Source organism: Arvicanthis niloticus, chromosome 13 (genome assembly GCF_011762505.2).
Source record: "Arvicanthis niloticus isolate mArvNil1 chromosome 13, mArvNil1.pat.X, whole genome shotgun sequence".
Classification (NCBI taxonomy): domain Eukaryota; kingdom Metazoa; phylum Chordata; class Mammalia; order Rodentia; family Muridae; genus Arvicanthis; species Arvicanthis niloticus.
This window is the reverse complement of record NC_047670.1, coordinates 52,703,803-52,718,720: the sequence shown is the minus strand read 5'-3', so window position 1 is coordinate 52,718,720 and position 14,918 is coordinate 52,703,803. Positions and strand designations below refer to the sequence as shown.

At 46.5% G+C, this 14,918-nt stretch overlaps 1 protein-coding gene across 1 annotated transcript; it reads left to right on the top strand.

Annotated features, from left to right (window-relative positions):
* The first annotated feature begins 2,163 nt into the window (after window positions 1-2,163).
* Window positions 2,164-14,016, top strand: LOC117719274 (apolipoprotein L2-like). Its single transcript, XM_034517424.2, has 4 exons — window positions 2,164-2,288; window positions 5,421-5,527; window positions 8,848-8,974; window positions 11,835-14,016. Exons 1-4 carry the CDS (start codon window positions 2,176-2,178, stop codon window positions 12,667-12,669), a joined length of 1,182 nt encoding a protein of 393 aa, XP_034373315.2. The 5' UTR covers window positions 2,164-2,175; the 3' UTR covers window positions 12,670-14,016.
* The last annotated feature ends 902 nt before the right edge of the window (window positions 14,017-14,918 follow it).

The following is a 14,918-nucleotide window of genomic DNA, read 5'->3' as shown; positions in this document are numbered from 1 at the left end:
AAAAAAATCAGACATTAGATGTCAAATAATAGTTGATCGTAAAGATTTATTAACCTGCTCTAGGAAATCTGCCACCAGCCTTGGATGACGGCCCCACTAAATACATCATTTCAGAGTTGTGACACTTGAATGATTTCTATTGTGCCAAATAATAATGATCTTACCTGTTCTATTTGTGATTTAATGAATACAACTTTTCAGAGTTGATATGCTTAGATGATTTTTGTGCTTTACTGTGCCAAATGACACTGATGGAATTCATGATTGCTTCACTGAATACATCCTCTAAGAAATGTAATATTTGTTTTTTCTGTGTATAAAAAAAAAAAAGCCCTTGATTGAGAGCTACAGAATACACTCAGATTCAAACTGCCTCTGTGTTTGTTTAGGTTTGTTAACACTGAATCCTTACCCACCTAGCCTTCAAGGACCCTCATCCCAGGGATTCTCATACCCGACTGGGGTCGTCCGTGGCACAGGTGTGCCCCTCCTTTTCAGGTTTTAGTTAATTCCAGATGTAGTCAAGTTGATAACCAAGAATAGCCATCATACAGGTTTCAATTTCCAGACACTAAAGGTAACAGGGAGAAAGGAACAAACAACCTGCCCTTTTCTGACCTCTGATTGGCTCCAATTCTGGGGATCAACTTCAGCTTTTCCATCACAGAGCTAATCAAACCTCGCCCCTCCCATTCCTCCCAATTGGCACATCAGAAAGACACACTAAGGATGTACATAAACCTGATCAGAGGATTTTGTTCAGATTAATTTTATCTCTAGAGAAGACCTGATAGATTGTTAGCTGCCAAGGACCAGCTTCTGCTTGGAGAGAGGTTTTGAGGGAACACTGACTTAAAGACAAATCATGGGTACAAGCTGACAGCTTTCTGAAGCTCACCAGACAGCTCGGCTCTCAAATGCCAAACTCCAGTCTTTGATTTACCTAGCAATTCGATTTTCCACCCCAGGCTCCTGCTTTTCCCACCTATCAGCATTTTTTGACCTTAGCTGATAAATTAGGAAAGCCACAGAACATACAGAACCAAAAATCCAGCCAAGAAATTACTGACATGAAGAGACACTTTAGCAGCTTCAACTGTTACTCCCCCTGACCCCTGACACTGCCCTAAGACAAGGTCGCAGTATGAAGCCCTGTGGGAGCACCACATTAAAGAATCTTGCCCTCAAGCTAGTCATGGTGGCACATGCATTTAATCCCACCATTTGGGAGGCAGAGGCAGGTGGATCTTTGTGAGTTTAAGGCCAGACTGATCTACAAAGCAAGTCCAGGATAGCCACCGGCTAGTTAGAAACAAAAACCCTGTCTCTGAAAACAAACAAACAAACAAACAAACAAAATCTTGCCTTCAGAGTCAACTAAACTGAGAGCAAGACCCATTTAAACTATCGACTTCTCTCTGTATCTTCCAACTGCCTCTGTCTGTCGTCTTGTGTCTGGTGTCTGTGTGTCCCTCAGAAAGCCCTTTGCTCCTTATGTATTCAATAGTACATGCACAGTATTAGACGGGAGTGAGGGATAATTTCATATAGGAAATTTTGGGAGTTGTACAAGGTGTCTTAGCTACTGTTCTATTGCTACGAGACGACACCATGAACAAGGCAACTTATAAAAGCATTTAACTAGGAACCGGTTTGCTTACACTTTCAGAAGGTTTGACCATGACCATCATGGCAGGGAGCATGGCAGCGGGCAAGCATGTGCAGAAGTAATTGAGAGCTCATATCTGATCCAAACACTTCATGGAGAGAGACTGAGAGAGAGAGACAGAGACTCAGAGAAAGACAGGAGAGAGAGAGAGAGAGAGAGAGAGAGAGACTGGGGTTGGCCCATGAATGTAGAAAGTCCCAATTTACTCCAGATCCACAAATCCAGGTAAAACACTTCCCTCTTTTTGAGACCAAGCATCTGCTGCCATATCAGTAGTAAATGTTTTCCTTTTTCTTGGCAATTGAAGCTTAGCTCAAGCTTTATCACTGACCTACATTCTTGGCTCTGTCTCTATCCTATCCAGGCCAGAGAAGCTGTTGCCATGTCAGCTCCTGTCCATGGCTGATAAGCAGGGTGGTACCTGGCAGGCTTCATGCCCGGTGGGTTCTTTTATCATGAGGAGCCACAAGCAAGACATTTTCCTTTCACTTTCACTCACTGGGTATATGAGGCCCAGAGCTTGTGTCTGGTTGTGTCTCAGACGTACATCTGGTGACTGGATCCACACAGCTAAGGACAGCTGGGGCACATCCAAAAGTGGCAGCAGGAAGATTCCTTGGTGAGTCGGGGAGCACACTTTCCCCACATGTCCATCCTCTTGATGGCTCTGGAGGAGAAGGGTTATGGCACCATGTAAGGATGAGCCCTGGGAAGATGAACAATGGTCAGAGGCTCAGCAGCTGGAGGGCTGGACTTTCAGTCAAGTGAGGTCTGTATGCTTCTCTCTCTCTCTCTCTCTCTCTCTCTCTCTCTCTCTCTCTCTCTCTCTCTCTCTCTCTCCTCTACCCTGAGCCTTCTTGCAGGACAAATAAGACATGATTAGATGTCCCTAGCATGAAGGCAATGCTTTATCTCTTCTCAGTTGTTTTGGATAGTTGCAAAACAGAAAAAGGAAGTGGAGGAGGCTTGAACACAGAGCCATCTGCCACACTGGCTTTGGGGTCCTCTTATTGAACCAAAGAGAATTAGGCTTTGATTAAGATGTACAGAAAAACTAATTGGTTTCAGCACAGTTTTGCCTGGCTATGCTGTGCTAAGCCCTGAGGAAAACTGAGGTGTAACAGAGAGTGACTATTCTAAGGTGCCTCAAGGAGGCCGAGCAGGCGAGATGGGACACTCCTTGGTTCTCACCTCGCCTCTGCCTACCTAGCCTGTGGAGGACAGAGCATGAAGCCAAGGCTGTCTTGTGTGTGCAGGTGTGGAGGGGAAACAGGTAATGGCCAGAGAATGGGCTCTGCACTGTCCCCAGGACCATTGCACATGCCTCACCTAACACGAGGGCAGACTGCAGTAGAGTGGGCTCTAGTGAAGCAAAGGGGGCCAGAAATGGTAAATCTACAGGATTAATCTTCCATCCAGAGACAGGGCTCTTGTTTCCCTCACCTCTCTGCTCTGAGCGCTGTGTGACATGGGGTGTGTCACCCTTAGCTAGGCCTCTGTTTTGTCCCCGATGGATGGAGCTAGGGCTGCCTGCCCTGTTAAGAGTCCCAAGAGGCTGCTCTCTACCTGTGGTGTCCTGAAGGCTGTGCAGTGGTAGAGACACCAGGGAGGCCCTCAGGTGCCACAAGTATGAAGAGAGAGTAAAGGACCAGTGTTGTGTTTTATAAAAAGAAAGAGAGAAAGGGGCATGTTTGCAGAATGTGCAGTCTGGTGTAGGGGAAGTGGGTGACTCTGTGGGCCCATGATGAGGCATCCCTTCCACCTGAGGGACCAGCCACATGATGTTATAGTATAGAATAGTTTATTCAGGGCATGGGGAGGAGAGGTAAGAGGGTAGTAGAGACAGGAAGGCAGAGAGAGAGAGAAAGAGAGAGAAAGAGAGAGAGAGAGAGAGAGAGAGAGAGAGAGAGAGAGAGAGAGAAGAAGAAGAAGAAGAAGAAGAAGAAGAAGAAGAAGAAGAAGAAGAAGAAGAAGAAGAGGAGTAGAGGAATAGAGGCCAGCCATTAGCACATGGAAAAAGAGGGAAGAGGGGAATGAAGAGAGAGGGGGTAAGGAGCTGGAACAAGGGCAGGACAGCAAGAGACAGAGAGGAGGGAAATCAGCCCCCTTTATAGGGAGTTAGGCAAGTGTGGCTGTTGCCAGGTAACTGTAGGGCAGAGCCTAGCCTAAATTCTAACAACCAGGGAGAACATGTCACTGGCTGGGAGGCAGGGAAGACACTCCAGGGAAGGTACAGGCTGGCCCAGCCGTGTAGGTGAGGGGAACAGGGGCAAATGGCACACACTTTAAGGTCATTAAGCAAATACTGTGTGTGTTATGCTTCACAAAGGCTGAGAGTCCCTAGCATTCAAAGTGTAAGAGCCCCTGCCACCTCTAGCTGTCACCATGTGCTTTCACTGACCTTGCAGCTGGGAGCTGATAAATGTCCCTCTGCTCCCTGACAGGCTTTGAACACACTCACTGTCATTCCCCATCTCTGAAGGAAATGTAATCACAGGGAACTTGAACTTCTGCACAGGAACTGGTTGTCTCGTCTGTTTGCATCAGTAGGGATTGTGCCCAGTCTTTGTACACCGAGGGGCTTTCCACCACGGACCTGCAGCCCCAGTCACACTCGGCAGTGATGTTTAATTTTAGTTAGAACTGGAGTCTGCATGTGAAGCCTCAGCTTCCCCCCTCAGCCTCTCTCTCCAGTGCTGAGGTTCCCCAGTGTGCAGGTCAGATCTGTGTCTATGGAGGCTGCTGTGCACTGCAGATCTAGGGAGAATGTCCGTAACTCATGCGTGCACTGCCCGTGTGAGCTTAGGTTCACACAGTTTATTTCATCAACAGTGAGCCTCAGTCTGTGAAAATCTTCAGTGTTGACGCTCTGTGATCCTGTCATTTTGCTTCTTGAACTGTCTCAGAGCAAATAACCCCCAGTAAAGTTTTTTTTCTGGAGATTATTCTTTTACTGCTCTTCACAGGACTATTAGAAACTGCTTAATGTTGAAGAGTCAGAGGAGGGGACAGAGGACTGGAAGGTTCCAGAGCAGGTGCAGGGACAGGGTCTGACAGGACTCCATCTCTGATGAGATGCAGGGTCCTGAAGAACCAAGGAGAGTGGGTGGGCTCTGGGAGAACAATGAATCACTCATGAATTAATCCCATTACAGAGCACAGGTCCTGATTCGGGTGAGATGTCCTGGGCAAGATGCCCTCCTAGTCATGTGGGGAGAGCAGGAGGTGCTGAGGTAGGTTCAGGAGAGTGGAGGTTCATAGCTAAAAGGTGGGGTGACATTCATAACACTTTGGGTCATACCCCAGATGTAGCACTACTGGCAAATTTGAAACCTTTACAGTTGTCCCTCCACATTACAATAAAGCTCACGGGAGTCCTCATCTCATGAGTGATGTGGGTCCCTAACAAGGTGTGCATGAGAAGCTCTGTGTGTCACAGACGCACAGAAGATATTTACTATTGTCATCAATTGTGTGTGTTCCCACCTACTAATTGACACAACATCTTCTACCATCCCTCCTGTGTGTAGATTATATATAGTTTTTTCTTCATGGGCATAGCAAGACAGGAGGGCTCTGACTCAGCCAGGATGTGAGGAGAGGGTAGAGCCAGATGGCTGTCATCTCTAAGTAGAAATGCAGGGCCCCCTGGAGGAGCATCTGACCTTTACAGCTCACTTCTCTGCAGAGGTCTCCATTGCAATGCATCCTGGGTTTTGTTTATTTGTTTGTTTTGTTTTTCTCCGTTCAGCTTGGACATCTGGACAGCAGTCAAAAAAAAAAAAAAAAAAAAAAAAAAAAAAAAAAACCAGTCAAAACCGATGGCTTGTGCTGTGGACTCAGAAGAGATGCAGAAAGGTGGGCAGTTTCTTCCCTGTGTGTTTCCATCTCACAAGGGTTCCAATGGAAGAGGAGATACTGGAACTTTTCCTTGTCTTAACCAGTTCCTTTTGGTCTTAGTGACCCACCCATGTGTGGTCAGTGTGCACATTTTGAGTGTGTGATATGCACAGGGGTTCATGCATTTGAACACTTGGACTCCAGTTGGTGTTGCTATTTGAGGAGGTTATGAAACTCATAGGACATGGAGCCTCGCTGGAGGTCTTCTGTCCCTGAGGGTGGGACTTTAGAGTATATGGCCCTGCTGTGTGGTGTGCATACTTAATAGCAGCACTTGAGAGGTTGATGTAGGTGTATCTGTGAGTTCAAGGCCATCCTAGTCTCCACAGTGAGTTCCAGGCCAGCCAGGGATACATAATGAGACCATGTCACAGAAATAAAATAAAATAAAATAAAATAAAATAAAATAAAATAAATCAAAATAAAATAAAGAGAGAGTTGACAGTCTTGCCCCCTTCCAGTACATTCCATACGTCTTAACTGCAGCTAAGATATGATCTGTCAGTTTCCAGCACCTGCTTCTCTCTCTTCACTACCACTATGGACATCTATCCTGTGGAGCTCTGTGAAAACCTGACATTCTCTCTCTTCCCTCTCTATCAGTAAACACACACACACACACACACACACACACACACAAATAGTAGATAAGTGCTGCTGTCTTAGGGTTTTACTGCTGTGAATAGACACCATGACCAAGACAACTCTTACAAGGACATTTAACAGGGGCTGGCTTATAGGTTCAAGGTTCAGTCCATTATCATCAAGGCAGGAATGTGGCATCGTCCAGGCAGGCATGGTGCAGGAGGAGCTAAGAGTTCTACACCTTCATCCAAGGGAAACCAAGCAGCAGACTGTCTTCCAGGCAGCTAGGAAAAGTGTCTCAAAGGCCCACCCCCTCATTGACACATTTCCTCTAACAAGGCCACACCTAGTTCAACAATAGTGCCAAACCATGTGTCAAATATATTCAAACCACTATGGCTGCTTTTACATAGAAAGAGAATGGGGGTGAGGAATATACATCTATGTAAGGAATGTGGGAGACTTTGGAACTCTGGATTAGAAATGCAGTTGAATCCTGTCAGCACAGCCCCTGGAAGGCAGTCCTGCTGAGCAATGCAGAAGGATGGAGACCAATCATGAGATTTCACAGAAACACAAGGATTTTATTGGCAACTGGGCAAGGGGTCAGTCCCATGATAGGTGGACAAAGAACCTAGGTATTTTCCACCAGCATTCTAAGAACTCACATAGGCTAAATTAAAAGCAATGGACTAATTTCTTTGGTGGGGAAAAGGTCAATACAGCATAGCATTGACTGCAGATACTTATTACCAGTGACTCTATGCGCTTTTGTCTACCATGAAAGAACAAGTAGGACAGGAAGAAATGCCAAATGCTTCACGATTTGCATTTGGATCTCGGAAGCTCAGTGTCTCAGAGGAGCTATGACAGTCGAGGAGGTTAAGGAAATAAGGGAGGCTCCTGCCCTGCAGTGGAAAGTGAGACGGTACAGTCTGCTCAAGATCAGCTGAGCTCTAGCTTAGGTGTGAAGGGAGAAAAATCCCGATCTTTCTTCCTCCTAGAGAGGAAATGCTTCAGTGTACTAAGCTGCTGTTGAGCTGGTTGACTGTGACAAGGGCCCATCCCAGGCAAACCTGGCAGTGCTGTCTTTGTATTAACGGCTTTAGAGTCACGAACTATGCAGTAGTTCAAGTGGACGTGGATGCTTTTTTATCGGTGTCTGAGAGCCCTGAGTCCTTCCTGTGTTCTGTAGACACTGATATTCATTTTATCTTTATTAAAAATTCTGCTGCTGACACAATGAGATAAGGGAGAACCTACTAGCAGCATGAAAGTCACATAGTCACATTTGAAAGCACTGGCACCACAGTGTTGACATGTAAGAGGCTCATGGTGGCTCAAAAAGGAGACACAAACAAGTGGCCTGTTATTTCTCAGCAATGGAAGCCAATGTCTGTGATGGACATATGCAAGTTGGTCCCAATAAGCATCTCTTCCTGGTGTGCAGATGGAGCAGGGTCACTTCCTCTGCACATGGTGTCACCTCTGCATGTGTGGAGCAGGGTCACAGTAAGAAATAGAAGCAAGGTCAGGCAGACACACAGAGACAGGTGTGAACGTGTGACAGACAATGAAATGACAGATAGGTCATAGAGGACAGACATCTGGAGTGTCATTGCCATAAGGACCCCAGTCCCACTGAGTAGTACCTTATATTTATGGCATTGTTTGGTCCTCACCACTTAATTTCTGTAAAGTTCCTGTTTCCAAATATGCTTGCTGAGCCTAAGACCCCTTACATGTGCATTTGTGGGTCATAACTGAACCTCGATATCCTGAATGTTTTGTGTGAGGAATATTCTAGATTTATTTATTTACTTTTTACTGAAGTATCAGTTTCTTCCATCATACATTCTCTCTTCTATCTCTTGTATTCAGATGGTGATGCTTGTGTCTGTTGTTCCCGTTCTCTTCCTTCTGCTCTCCATCTTTACGATTCCTTCAGTTTGTGTTTTCTACACTGCTTCTGTTTCAAATATCAAGTCTTGAACACTTTTATTTATTTTTTTCATTGTATTTTCCTGTATTTCTTTAAAAGGTTTATTTGTTTCCTCTTTAAAAAACCTCTGCCTGTTTGATTGCATTTTTCTATATTAAGGGATTTATCATTTCCTCTTTAAAGGTCTTTATCATCTTTAAAAAATTGGATTTGAGATCTTTTCTTTTCTTTTTTCTTTTTTCTTAAGTTGTGTCAGGATATTCAGAGCTTGTGGAAGTCAGATAGCTGTGCTCTGAAGGTTTCATATTGCCCTGGCTTTGGTTGACTGTATCCTTACTCTGGTCTTAAGCCATCCTGTTGTGCCTGGGTTTTCTTGATGTAGCAGTTATTAGAAAGGGGACACAACCTCAATGCTCCTGGTGCAGCAGGATTCTGCTTGGCAGCCTTGGGTGAACAATGGATCTCAGGGGGCAGCGCAAGTCTCCCAGCAGTTGGGATTGGGAGGCAGAGGGAGGCAGACAGAGAAATGGTGGGACAGTGGGGTTAGGGGAGGGGAATATCATACAGCTCTGGGCAGCTGGACAGGCTCCAGAGAACTCGGTGGGCAGGGAAGTGGGTGCAGGGAAGGACTCTAACCTGTATGCTTCCAGACCAGCAGGTCTGATGAAGGTGAGTAGAGAGGTGGCTAGACCAATAGAGGTTCATGGGACCCAATACAGTCATCTGACCTCATTATTCTCCTGATACATAGGTGTAGGTCACATTGTTGAAGATTTCACTGATATTCTCACGGAAGTACTCTGCAGAACAGATCTGAGGAGCCTGATAACTGAAGATGGAGCCTGGGACGGATTTGTGAAAGCAGCAGAATTGTCAAGGTGACCTGCAGGGTGCACTCAGTGCTGTCCCCTAGACCAGGAGAATGAGGGTTATTTCCTGGTCAGGTGTACCCACTCAAGGCAGTCCAAAGGGTTGGAGTTATGGACCCTCCTTCTCAACTATCCAAGAGAAGTGTTTACAACATGTTATTCCTGGTGGAAATCATCTCAGGTTGTTTGAAGTTGTTGCTCAAGGTGCCAGGATGATTTTTGCCACTCACTAGTTATGTGACCTTGACAAGTTAGTTACTACTTCCTGATGTCCACCAACATGCAACTGTAGTGTGAGAAGATAGGATTATCCATGAATGCTTCTCAGCATGGGACCAGCACACAGTGGGTGCTCCTGAAATTCAGCTTGGCAAGCTAATTTGAAAGTGAGAAGAGACAAGGTCAAGGGTCTCTTGTAGGACTGAGGAATCAAGGCTTTATTTTGAGACAAGTGAGAGAAATGTGGACTGAACAAGCCAGGTGCTGTCTCAGTCTCTTTCCTCCCATCTGAGGAGCTGTAACAGCACCAGGATCCTTCTTAGGGTTGAGGAGGCACAGAGACCATGGTGCAGAGGCACAGAGCTGACCTGGACCCTGACTGTCCTTGCTCAGACTCAGAACCCCATTGATGTTTCACAGAGAAGAGTGTTCAGTCTAATAGGATGTGGTAACAGTCTGAGATAAGCAACAGGTCAGGGTTGGAAAACCAAGATCCAGTATCCTTCCCAAAGCCCAGAGAGACAAGGACCAGGGTCACAGCTAGGGGTCAGGAGAGACAGTGAGTGACCCTGGAATGGAGGTGTAGGTATCAGGATAAGAGGACAGGGCTGGAAGGAGAGGGAGAGTTAGAGACACAAAAAGGGGTATGGTCAGTGGCCCAAGAGAAGACATGTAATTGAGAAGGGGCGTTCCTCCTGCTCTGATTTCAGGCCTCATGTGTGTGTAGGGCTGTTCATGGGTGTGCCCTCCATACACTGTTTTCAAACTCTATAGTTCTTAGGGGTTATTTGGGTATTTCTTCTATTCTACACAGAGAGCCCTGAATATCAGGAAGAACACATGGCTACAGACAGCTCCCAAAGTTAGCGTGTTTGAGAATGATTCACATAAGTCCAAAATATCAGGAGGCCCCATGTCACCACACCAGAGGAAAATGCTTCCCCTTTTGTCTTGTCAAACTCAGGGTATTTCTGCCTTTCCAGTTACTACAGATGATCTCTGGTTCCCTTGCATCTTTGCACATGGCCTTGTGGTGTTCCAAGGAGACACTGCCATCAGCTATGGTGTCTGTTAGCTTGGTGATCACTGTCTACAGGAATCTGCCAGGTTGAGAGTCAGTAACTAATGAGGGGTCCCAGTCAGTGTGGAGCCAAGATTGGGAGCAGCTGTCCTGTCCCAGTCACCCCAGGCAGCCACTGATCTTGTGAGCTCCAGCCTGGAAGGGGACATCTTTGGGCATCTGCAAAGAGCAGGCAGCAGGCAAAACAATCTGGAGGGTCTCATGGCTCTAAAGGGATTGGCTTGGGCTTTATCATTAAATTCTCAGAAACAGTTTGATGACAAAGTCTGAGGAAAGAGACTCAGTGAACCTTCTTACTCTTGACACCAGCTATTAATGAAAGACTGTTCTAAGCCAACTACATGATTGGGAAAATTAAAAAAAAACCAGCCCATAACCCACAAAGATGATTGTTATCACATAGCACAGAGGGTTCAAATAAACCAATGAAGACCAGCACCAGTCAGATCTGAGAGAGCTTCAGGTTTCAGATTTCTTGTCCTTGGGATGAAGTATGCTGCACTGAGTGTGTGACGAGTCACATGACACCTGCACACCAGAAAGCCCACCCTAGGAAAAATATTCATCCTGAGACAGCTTCCAGCAGCCAGGAGGACAGTGCTCAGGACTGTTGTCCCAAGGGAGATAGATGGATCACTCTGAACAGCCAAGGGGTTGGGGACTCAGGGCCAGCTGGTAGTGAGGGCAGAAGACAGCCCATCCCTTACAGGGACACCAACAACAGATCAGTTCCAGGGACAATGGCCTCGTGGGAATCTTCCTCAAGTCAATGGCTTAGGCTTCCAGTTCCTCTGGAGGTCAGAAATGGCAGCAAAGTCCTCATCACACCCATGGCTTTAAGGTTGAGCATTTTTATAGAAAATCTTTGGAACAGAGTATCTCAGACCCTTCATTTCCCCACTTGAAATACTTGTGGGTATTGAATGAAGTTTCTTGCAGATTGCACCCGAAGCTAACCTTAATGCTGAAACTGTGTGCAGCTGCAGATGCAGGTGGCCTGTGCAAAGCTTTTAAAGCAAGTGTACTGTCACTGTGTACTGTCCCATGAGGTCAGATGTGGAGCCTTTCAGATGGAGGAATCCACTCTTAGCAGGCTCAGTCTGTATATCCCTCTGCAGGGCTCCCCAGGCCAGCTCAGGCATTCTTGCAGGTGGATGCTGCAGGGAATGCAGATGACTTCCCAGCATCCAATGGTAGAGGGGAGACTTGGGAAAGGTGCACCTCTCACAACACACACAGTTCTTAGGGTAGGGAGAATTTGCTCTGATCCCACATCCCTGTGCTCATGACAGAGTTCCCACGGGTAGTGATGTCATTGATCTTGAGTGGTGGCATTTTATCAAGTGCCTTTCACTGTGGTGTCTTGACTTTACCTCACACACTGACCTCTGTGGACTAAGGACAGTGGGCATCTAGAATGTACCAAATGTTCACAGTAGAATGGAGAGTTTTGGATCTCTGTAAAATGATTTCCTGTTGGGTTTGTAGTATAAAGTTAAAGACAGAATAAGCTTTTATCTTTAAAAAAAAAAATAGCTGTTTTCCTCATGCACTTGACTTCTGTCATAGGGAGGAGGAGGCTGTACTGCGTGATGCTCTGAAGGAACATTTAGCAAAGGAGCCCACAGATGAAGATGATGGACCTCAAAGGGAGCAGCAGAAGAAGAGATTTTTAAAAGAGTTTCCTGAGTTGAAAAAGAAACTAGAGGACCATATCAGGAAGCTCCGAGAGCTGGCTGGCCATCTTGACCAGATGCACAAAGACTGTACCATCTCCGATGTGGTGTCCAGGTCTGTTGATGCTGTCTCTGAAGTCCTGGGCATCCTTGGTTTGGTTCTGTTACCCTTTATAGCAGGGACCAGACTGGTACTCTCAGCAACCTCCATGGGAGTGGCAGCATCTCTGATTAGTCTTATGTTCACTATTGTGGAAGAATCAATCACACTATCAAATGAATCTGAAGCCAGTAGACTGGTGGGAGCCAGCATGAGCATACTTGAAGAGATTCTGAAGATCCTGCCTAAGATCACAGTCAAGGTTTGTGATACAGGTTTGGAATTAGTCGATACCTTCAAAAGCGTCAAGAATCATATCCAAGCCTTCAGGGCAGCCAGTTCCATCTCTTCCTCTGGAGCAGCAGCCAGTAACCCCACATCCACTGGAAGAAGCTCTGTGCAAAGTGTTCTCCCCACGACCAAAGGAGCCAGGATTAGAGTAGGAGGGTTTACAAGCTTCTTCTTTGCCTGTGATGTGTATCACCTTGTGAACCAATCGGTGGATCTGTATGATGGGGCCAAAACAGAGTCAGCTGGAGCACTGCGGGACCTGGCTCTCAAGCTGGAGGAGAAGCTGCGGGTATTTGAGCAGATCTACAAGACTCTGCAGTCAGACCTGCCTCAGTGACCCTTTGTCCAATCAGATAAGTGTTCAGGGATGATGACATGGACCAGACAGGGGGTAACAGCATAAGCATGCTGTAACAAGGGAAACAGCCTGAGTTCAGGCCCATGGAAAAGATTGTTGAGGAGTTTGAATTTCTCTGGCTGAGCAGAGTGAGGTCAATGAAGATGGCCGGAGATCCCAGTAGAGGAAACTGGAATCTAAAGGGGGATCAGAGTGTCCTAGAGTGTGGGGAATGGGATTGTAGCATGGTGGGTGTGGTCAGGGAGGGCTGGACAGGACAAGCAATGAGAAGTCAGGAAGCCTGGGGAGCAGAAAATGGGAGAGAGCCAGAGTGAGAGTCAAGGCAGATCACATAAGGTGTCAAACAATGTATGGAATGGAGATGAGGTTAACACTTCTGTGACAGGAGACTGGACATATGGCTCTCCTCCTTCTCACTCTGTGGAGGCTTGCTGGCCTAGCTGGTCTCTCAGATCACTGTGCTTTTGTCCTTGTATGTTGTATAGTCTTGTGTTCAGTGAATGTTAACTGGATGGTCTTGAAAAATGGAGTAAAAGCAGTCACTTGTAACCTCTGGATGACCAGTGTTGCCAGAGGCCTGAGCACTGAGGTGGCAACCATTGGCCTGACATTCTCGTGTTGTCACAGAATATGCTGAGCAGTTGTCCAGCAGATCTTCCTCATGTACAAGTGGGATGGGCTCTGCTTCTGTCCCCAGATATAGAGATACAGGCATGAGGGTGTCCTAATCCCTGCCATCCTGACAGTTCAGGGGTCTATGAATGTCCCAGCCAATTCCTCACTTTGATTGAGGGAACCCATCATGGTTGGCCTGTGGCTCAGCAGACATTTACATGGTTCTGTCATGGTGGGCCTGTGGCTCAGCAGACATTTACATGGTCCTGTCATGGTTGGCCTGTGGCTCAGCAGACATTTACATGGCCCTATTCTGGATGGACCTGTGGCTCAGCAGATGTTTACATGGTTCTGCATCTCACTGTGCTTTTCTCTGCCAAGCTGGAGTCATGTTGATGAAAGGAGAGAAAAATCAAGAGTAAGAAAATATTTTTTTAAAATATAGCAACAAATATCTCTTTACAAGGAAGCATGGTCACTAGTGTCTTGTATCTTAAGTGTCCATCTTGGCTTCCTCTTGGCTCAGTCTCTGAGTTGTGGAATGAAAGCCAATGTCTCTTCCTCAGCCAGTCTCCCCATCTGCAAAATCACAGTATAGCCTCACACGACACTGGTAATCACAGACTGATTTTAAAGATGGGGAAATATTTGTGTTTTAGGGAATGATTGTAAAACTCCAATCAAATGGTAAAATAAATGTGTTGCAAACTCTGCTGTTCGGTTGCTGAGTAGTTACTTGCTCTCCCTCCCTCAAGCTGTGAGGACATGGTAATCAAACCCAGTAATATTTGTGTAAAATGAAATAGGCCCCAGAAGGAAGGCTTATGTCAGCCTCTGGTGCCTGACTCCTACCACACTCTTCTCCTGTGACAGAGCAGAGATGTCACATAGCCATCCAGCTCTAGGTCTCTGGTAGAGAAAAGAACTTTGTCTCCTCAACCAAAGGGGCCATGAAAGTGAGGCATGTCGCTTCTCTATCCAACCAGCAGACAGGAACGACGCAACTCAGAGTTCTTCTCAACATAGTTTATTCAGGATCTTTTACCATTCTCTCTTTCTCAAAACCCCTCTCTCCCCTCTCTCTCTGGAAGCCCTTCTGTCCTCTCTTTCTAGAAGCTCTTCTGTCCTCTCCTCTCTCTGGATGCCCTTCTGTCTCAGCCCCTTAACGGCCGTCCTTTTTATACCTCTGCCTGTCCCAATCAGCACCTGCCACGTTGGCATGCCTCATTGGTGCACCTCAAACAGCCCGATCCTGCGTGGCAGCCAGTCTGCACAGTAGTTCTGTGGTTGTGGCTCAGTTAGGGAAAAGCACTAGGTGCACAAACCACCAAGAAGCGGTGCTTGAGCTCACCCGCTCCTCACAGAGGTACTAGGTAGTGGACTTTGCCATGGAGGATGCTGGGAACTTCTGAGAGGAGGCAATGCAGAACGGTTCCAAGTAAAGGCACATTCCAAATGCCATGCTCTCTAACTTCAGAAGACCACTGTCACCATCAAACACTTCAGAGCTCAGGTCTGTGCTGAGAGTGAGGAGAGGCAGGTGCTTGTGAAGAGAGACAGGGCTAGTCAGAGTTCAGAAGGTGTGGAGAGTAATCTCTGGAAGCATCCTGAGC

Coding starts and splice junctions, on each gene's coding strand:
- LOC117719274 (XM_034517424.2), top strand. CDS start 2,176: ATGAGGCCCAGAGCTTGTGTCTGGTTGTGTCTCAGACGTACATCTGGT. Junction 2,289..5,420: donor GGCAGCAGGAAGATTCCTTG/GTGAGTCGGGGA, acceptor TTCTCCGTTCAG/CTTGGACATCTGGACAGCAG. Junction 8,975..11,834: donor AAAGCAGCAGAATTGTCAAG/GTGACCTGCAGG, acceptor CTTCTGTCATAG/GGAGGAGGAGGCTGTACTGC.